The 8336-nt window shown below is 42.0% G+C and overlaps 1 protein-coding gene across 1 annotated transcript; it reads left to right on the top strand.

Annotated features, from left to right (window-relative positions):
• The first annotated feature begins 548 nt into the window (after window positions 1-548).
• LOC127576957 (zinc finger protein 239-like) lies at window positions 549-3974 on the top strand. The gene is made up of 2 exons (XM_052027787.1): window positions 549-564; window positions 2064-3974. Exons 1-2 carry the CDS (start codon window positions 549-551, stop codon window positions 2843-2845), a joined length of 798 nt encoding a protein of 265 aa, XP_051883747.1. The 3' UTR covers window positions 2846-3974.
• The last annotated feature ends 4362 nt before the right edge of the window (window positions 3975-8336 follow it).

Below are 8336 nucleotides of genomic sequence, written 5' to 3'. Positions count from 1 at the left end.
GGATTTATCTCCTTGGCTTCCCAAAAATCCAGCATCTGTTAAAGACTGAAATGTAAAATTATATATAAATGAAATAAAAACAGAAAATGCTAGACATTCAGCAAGTCAGGCAGCATCTGTGGAAAGAAGAGTGAACGTGCCACGTTCGAAGATCCAGCTGCTGTCTGAGTATTCCAGCATTTTCTGTTTTTATTTCAGATTTGCAGCATCTGCAATTTTCCATTTTCATTATTTAGAAGTTAATTTAACATGACTGCAATATGACTGCAGACTGCCAATGCTGCGCCTGCGCAGGAATGAACTGCGCTCCGAGGATATTAAGTGGAGGTTGTGGTCCGAGCAGATCACTCAGGTCGTGATTTGCTGGGAGACTGTGGACGCCGGGCAGGAGTTGCACCCCCGGTGGACTGGGAAGTTTCACCGACGCGATGTTGGTACCAAGCCCTGAATAAGAGCCCGTTATCCCCGCGCTGGAGAGCCGTTTGACATGTTCGTTTTCCCGGGAAGCTGATCTGCCATCGCCTGACGAACGGTGAGAAGTAGGGCGCATGCGCAGCCATCTTGGTGACGGGGCAGAGTGGATCTGGGTTTCTGAGAGGGGGAGGCGGTGATTGGCTGCGGTGATTTGATTGACAGCGCACACCGGGTGTCTTGCCTCCCTTTGACTGATTTCATTCTTCTCTCAGTTTTTAGGTCCTGACAGACTTCACTTTGCATTGAAATCCAAGGACTTTAGTTTATTTTCCATTCGCTTAAGTTATTAATATCTCTTTTGTAATTTTAACGCTTCCAGCAACACTGCTTTCAATGTCAATTTTCCTTGTGAGGTCAGCAAACTTGGATTCGTGGTTCTCATGCCCAAAGATGTCCATAAAAGTGACAAATAGTTGCAGTCTCAATACAACCATTATTGCAAGATCCCACTGGTCACGTCCTGCCAGTTAGATTAACTGCCATTTATCACAACTCTTTGCTGCTACTAAAACTATTTTTAACCAGATCAACAATTTGCATCCAATCCTGTCAATACCTCTGTATGAAAGGGTTAGTAAAATGGTTTCTGGGTCATCATTTTTCCATTGTTTCCATGGAATGGAAAATGGGAAAGAATTCCTGAATGAACCCCTGTCTGCAATAAATTAAATTGTTGGAAAACACAGAAATGAAACACACAACCTTCCATCCAACATCAAAACATTAAAAACAAAAATAACTATCAATTATCACATCAGTAACGCGTGAATTATGATATTATTTACAAGTAAGCAGCTGTTTCTCTTTATAGTGCAGAGCTTCCTGTGTACTAGATCTTTTGTTTTGAAGCAATTTTTTAATATAGGTTCATTTGTCTTTCAGCAATTTAGCATAAACGGCTTCACAGCTGAGGTCAAAATTTTACCTGCACACACAAAATGGTCTTCATTATAGGATCGCTGACACTTGACTTTTCAGGTTTCTAGACAGTGTTAATTATCAAAAAGAATTTGTCAACAGGAGCTGTGCTGCTGTGTGGTAGATATGCCATGAACTGAGTTGCCTTTGCCAGAGAATTGTTTCGGGTTGACATCCTTTCACTAGGACTGAAGTTTGATCAGTTTTAATAAGAAGCAATTGACCTGAAATGTTACTTTGTTTTTCACTCTCTACAGATATTGCTAACCAGCTATTTCCAACATTTTCATTTTAATTTGAGATTTCCAGTATCATTTTTTTTGCTTTTCACTTTGAGATTTGCAGATTTAAAGCAAAAAATGATGAAAATATGTTGCTTATGAATTTGTATCCTGTACTTATAATGCTGATTTCTGCAAGTCCCTTTCTCCAGGTGTTAGAAGGGGAGGAATTGCCAACAGGGAAGTTCAAGCCAAACGTCATGTTAGGATCAAGTAGATTCACTCAACTTATCAGAAAATGAATATAATCGTTATTTTCAGTGAAGAAGGGGATATGTTTGTCAGTGGAAAAAGATTTCAAACATCAGAGTGACTAGAAAAGCATCAAGGCCTAGACCCTGCTGAATGAGGGAGTACCACTACACAGACTATGGAAAAAGCTTTAACCAGTTATAAAGCTTGAAAAACTGTTGCACCATTCAAAGTGTGGAGAAAGTGTTCTGTGTGTGGACGAGACTTCAACCAACCTGGAGGAACACAAGGACATCCTCACCACGGAGAAACCATATAAATGTGGGGACTGTGGGAAGGGATTCAATTATCCATCCTTACTGGATGCTCACCGGCGCACTCATACTGGGGAGAGGCCATTTACTTGCTCTGTGTGTGGGAAGGGATTCACACAGTCATGCACCCTCCAAACACACCAGCGGGTCCACACTGATGAGAAGCCCTTCAGTTGCAGTCAATGTGGGAAGGGGTTCCGGTGTTCTTCCAACCTTATCCAACACCAGCGAGTTCACACCGGGGAGAAACCCTTCACTTGTTCTGTTTGTGCAAAGGGTTTCAGTCAGTCAACTACTCTGCTGACACACCAGCGAGGAGTTCACACTGGTGAGAGACCATTCACTTGTTCCATGTGTGGGAAGGGATTCACGAATTCATCCCATCTGCTGAAACACCTGCGAGTTCACACTGGTGAGAGACCATTCACCTGCTCTGTGTGTGGGAAGGGATTCACGCATTCATCCACCTTGCTGATACACCAGCGGGTTCACAATGGAGAGAGGCCATTTACCTGCTCCGTGTGTGGGAAAGGATTTACTCACTCATCCAACCTGCTGACACATCAGCGGGTTCACACTGGGGAGAAGCCGTACACATGTTCTGTTTGTGGCAAGGCATTCACCCGTTCATCTCACCTCATGAGACACCAGCGAGTTCATGAATAACTTAGGGTTTGGATTCTGCTGTTATAGCAGCAGTTAATTCCATCCAAGGCTGAACATGTTACAATTGACATTTGTTTCAGATGTCAGAGATGTGGTATCCTTTTAAAATCTACTTGGTGATTGTTTACTTTTATTCTAATTTACAACAAGTTATTTTCCAATAAAATTGTAACATTTTGCAGAAAAGTTCCACTTATTAACATTCCAATTCAGAAAGTGCTGATTACATCTTGCTGACGATGTTACACACAGTGGCAAACTCCAGAATCCATCGGTAAAACAGAGAATAGGAATGGTGCTGTCAAGTACCTCCAAATGTTGTCCCTCAAATTTTTCTACAGGAACCCCCTTTACACAGAAATGGAGATGAGTCCAGTTAAAGAAACAGACTGAGCTGATCTGTGGCTTAGTTACTATCAAATGAAATGTCTGTCTGACAAATGAAATATTCATGTGTGACTGTAGGAATGGTTTGTATCAGAACAGAAAAACATCTTAAAACCAAAAATATTATTAAATGTTAGCATGGATCACAAGAGGGAAGGTGATGGTTCACCAACATAATTGAATAAAGGAAATGCAGTAGATGTGACAATCATTAACGATTTTCAAAGGCCCTTTAATAGATGTTGCTTTGTAGATTCATGACAAAGCCAAGCATAAGTGAAATTAGGAAAGAGGTAACAGGACTGGATTGCAGGCTACGGATGGGTGAGTGTAAATCCTTTCAGGCCCCAGTAAACAATGGGTTAATGGCAATTCAGCATGAGTGTAAGTAGTCTGATCTTTACAATTAAAGAAAGGAAATGTATGAAATTGTGTCAGGCAGCAGGTTAGTAGAGTGGGGAATCATCTTCACTTGGTTTTTTTTTGCTACCAGGCAACATGACAGAAAATGTCTGTTCGGTCTTAAGACATCCTACGCTTGTACCACATGTCTTTAGTGCTTCCTGTGGTCTTCAACATAGCTTCTCAGTAGCTACAGCACTGAATTAAATAACTTGTAGATAAAGTTATCTGCTGGAGCACTGTGTTTAATATTCAAACAAAAAAAAACTGTTCATTCCTGCACATTGGTCTTTGAATATGTTGTTTAAGTTTATTTCTGCTGATATTAATTACTGCTATAATTGAGCTGGAGTTTATTATTTGACTATATATCAAATAAACTGTAATTTTTCAATGATGATGAACAACTTTCATTTGGGGTGAGATTTGAGATGAGCGTTTGGAGGATATGGATGAAGGGGGAGTTTGGGTATGAGGAGTCAGAGAGTGGGATGAAATAGGAGCTGTGTTGAGTTAGGCTCACTGTCTATTATTATGTGGAGCCTATTTCTCTTTTACAGTATTTTGAATTGTGTTTAAATAAGGTTTGATGCAGGATTGCAGTTACTTGCATGCCTGCAATTCCTATTGGGTTACGTTGGGCTGGTATTTATGTGGAAGAGATTGGTATAGAAAGAGTCACAGAGATACACAGCAGGAAAACAGGCCCTTCGGCCCAACTTGTCCATGTTGACCAAGTTGCCTACCTGAGCTAGTCCCATTTGACTGCATTTGGCCCATATCCTTCTAAAGCTTTGCTCCTGTACAAAAGCCATGCACTTTTTAAAGATTGTAATTGTACACAACACCACCGCTTCCTCTGTCACCTCATTCCACATATACTGTACCTTGCTTGTGGAAAAAGTTGCCCCAGAGGTCCCCTTTAAATCTTGCCCCACTCACCTAAAACCTATGCCTTCTTGCTTTAGACTTCCTTACCATGGGTAAAGGACTGTGACCATTCACCTTGTCTGTAACTACTCATGATTTTATATACCACTATAAGGTCATCCTTCAGCCTCCTTTGCTCTGGTCTCTCTTTATAACTTAAACACTCCAGTTCTGGTAGCATCCTTGTGAATCTTTTCTCTACCCTTTCCAACCAATGGGACCATTCTATGTTGAACATGATGTTTTGCAAACTGGAATATCTCCAGCTGAAACCAGAGTGTGGAGAAATGTTTAAAATACAAAATTGAAGTTCTTCTAATGCAAGCAGTGTTTTTTGCAGCATAAGTAGCACAAATAGGTATAAATAGACGTGATCTAATAGCCATTACAGAGGTATGATTGCAAAGTAACCCAGGTTGGGAATTCAATATTCCAGGATACATTTGGAAAAGATAGGAAAAATGGAACAGAGAAGGAGTACCACTGATGATAAAGGATCTGAAGCTGGAAAATAATTAAGTTGGTTAGAAAATGTTGGCAAGCTGTGTCTGGACACCCAAACAATTCTAATCTTGGGCATGGTACAAATCAGAAAATTAAGGTGTACATGGTAAGAGTAGTAGGGGACATTGCACACCAACCAGTCAAAGCAAGTTAGCAATAATCAGATGCAGATAACTTCATGCAAAGTAAATGAGAGAGTTTTTTGGATCAGTATGATGTGGGAACTATCTATTTTAGAACCAGTCCAATCAAAAGGGGTTAATTGCTGTAAATGTGTTAAATTTTATATTGGATTGAAAGTGATTAAGTTCAATCTGAAACTAATCAAGCAAACTATGAAGGTGTGAGACATAAAAAATTGGGAAGCTATGCTAGATTGGGAAGGTACGACAGTGAACAAGAAATGGTTGACATTTAAAGAATTAATACATGGTTTATAACAAATAAAGATACAGAAACCAATAGGAAAAGTGGCTAGTGAGGTCAGAGGTTTTGGATCAAAGGAAAAGGTTCATACTGTAATGCTGCCAACATACGAGGACAGGAAAATCTGACATTTCAGAAGAATTGATAAGGAAATGGAAAGTAGAATACGTGGTCAGTGGCACTGTGGCCAGCTCTGAGGATCAGCAAGGAAGGATAAAGTCAGGCAGAACAATAGTCACAGGAGACTGAATAGCTAAGGGGACGAACAGGAGATGCTGTGGCTGCAGAAGAGATGCCAGGATGCTGTGTTGCCTCCTGGGTGCCAGAATCAAGGATGTCTCAGAGCAGCTGCAGAACATTCTCAAGGGGGAGGGTGAGCAGCCAGAGGTCCCAGTGCACATTGGCACCATTGACACAGGTAGAAAGGCAGAAGAGGTCCTGTTCAGTGAGTTTAGGGAGTTGGGAAAGAGCCTGAAAAGCAGAACCTCAAAGGTAGTAATTTCTGGATTATTCTCAGTACCACGTGCTGGTCAGGGCAAGAACAGGCTGATAGAACAGATGAATGAGTGGCTGAGGAACTGGTGCAGGGTTTCAGTTCTTGGATCATTGGAACCTCTTCTGGGGCAGGGGCGACCTGTACAAGAAGGATGGGTTGCACTTTAACTGGAAGGGAACCAATATCCTGGCCGGGAAGTTCACTTGTGCTACTCGAGAGGGTTTAAACTAGTTTGGCAGTGTGATGGGAACTAGAGCAACAGGTCAGAAAGTGGAGGGATTGAGAGGAAGGTAGATGTCATGACCAGCAAGTCTGTAAGGACGAACAGGCAGGAGCAAAGTAATAGACCTGATGGAACGGATGGATTGAAGTGCTATGAATCTTGCTGCTATGAATATTAGGGGTAATGGTGATGAGCTTCAAACATGGATCAGTACATAGACATATGATGTTGTGGCCATTACAGAGATTTCGTTGAGAGAGGGACAAGACTGGATGCTTAATGTTCCAGGGTTTTGATGTTTTAGAAAAGATAGAAAGGGAGGTAAAAGGAGAGGGAGAGTTGCACTCCCTCAGGAGCAATATCACAGCTGCAGTCAGAGGGGACATAATGGAGGGTTCATCCAATGAGTCGATATGGGTAGAAATCAAAAATAGGAAAGACGCAATCACTCTGAAGGGATTATGCTACAGACCCTCCCCCAAAGCCACCAGGACATTGAGGAACAGATTAGGGAAAGGTATAAAACCAACAGGGTTGTTGTCGTGGGTGACTTCAACTTCCCTAAAATAGAATGGGACCTCCTGAGAGCAAGAGGTTTGGACAGGGCAGAATTTGTTAGGTAGATTCTGGAGGGTTTCTTAAATCACTATTCAGATAGTCCCATGAGATGAGGAGCCATACTGGACCTGGTTTTGGGAAGTGAACCTGGCCAGGTGACTGGCCAGTGGGAGAACATTGCAGGAACAGTGACCACAAGATATAAGGTGACAGAAGATAAAGATAAATATGGACCTTGCCAGAGAGTCTTAAATTGGAGCAGGGAAAATTACAAGAGTGTTGGCAGGAACTAGGTAGAGTTAATTGGGAACAGTTGTTTTTGGGCAAGTCCACATCTGACATGTGGAGGATGTTTAAGGACCAACTGCATAGACTACTGGACAGGTACGTTCCAGTAAGAAGTAAGGACAAAGATGGAAAGGGAACTTTGGATGTCAGAGAGGTGGTGAATTTAGCCAAGAAGATAAAGGAAGCATATATGTAAGGTTTATTAAGCTAAAATCAAACAGAGCCTTTCAGGATTATAAAGAAACTGGAAAAGAACTCAAAAAGGGAATTAGGAGAGCCAGGACAGTCCATGCAAAGTCCGTGGCATGGGATTAAAGAGAATCCTAAGGCATTCTGTACATACATCAAGAGCAAAAAGGTAACTAGGGAATGGGTAGGACCACTCAAGTGTAAAGGACGGAGCATGTGCATAGAGATGGAGGATGTGGGCAAGGTCCTAAATGAGTACTTTGCATCGATGCTTACCAAGGAGAAATACAGTGAGACCAGTGTGAAATGTGCTAATATGCTCGGGCATTTTGAGATAACAAAAGAGCTAGTGTTGGGCCTACTGAAGAATGAAAAGTCCCCAGGGCCTGATAATCCCCAGGTTATTGAAAGAGGCAAGAGATGAGATCGCTGGGGCCTTGACCAAGATCTTCGTGTTCTCTCTAGTCACAGGCGAGGTCCTGGAGGACTGGCGAGTAGCTGATGTTACAAAGATTGGTGGTTATAGAGTCATAGAGCAATACAGCACGGATACAGGCCCTTTGGCCCAACGAGTCCATGCTGACCATGGTGCCCACACATCTAGTCCCAATTTCCTGTGTTCAGCCCATATCCCTCTCACGGTGGTGATATGGAATGCGTAGAAGATTGCTAAAAGATTTAACGAGAGAAATGGGTGGAGAAATGGCAGATGGCATTTAAGTTGGCCAAATGTGAGGTGGTGTACTTTGGGAGATCAAATATAAAGGGGCAGTACACTGTTAATGGCAGGACCATTAACAATGTTGATGTACAGAGGGATCTTGGGGTCCAAGACTATAGCTCCCTGAATGTGATTGCACAGGTTGATAGGGTGGTAAAGAAGGCATATGGCACCTTTATTAGTCGAGGCACTGAGTTCAAGAGTTGGGGAGTTATGTTGCAGCTTTATAAAACTCTGGTTAGGCTGCATCTGGAGTGTTAGAAGTTTATAAGATTATGAGTGGACAGAGTACATAGAGTAGACAACTGGTATCTTTTTCCCAGGGTCAAACTATAGGTGAGAGGGAGTAAGTTCAAAGGAGCTGTGC

Source organism: Pristis pectinata, chromosome 12 (genome assembly GCF_009764475.1).
Source record: "Pristis pectinata isolate sPriPec2 chromosome 12, sPriPec2.1.pri, whole genome shotgun sequence".
NCBI classification, from domain to species: domain Eukaryota; kingdom Metazoa; phylum Chordata; class Chondrichthyes; order Rhinopristiformes; family Pristidae; genus Pristis; species Pristis pectinata.
The sequence above is the reverse complement of the archived record's forward strand: the minus strand, read 5'-3'. Positions and strand labels throughout refer to the sequence as shown.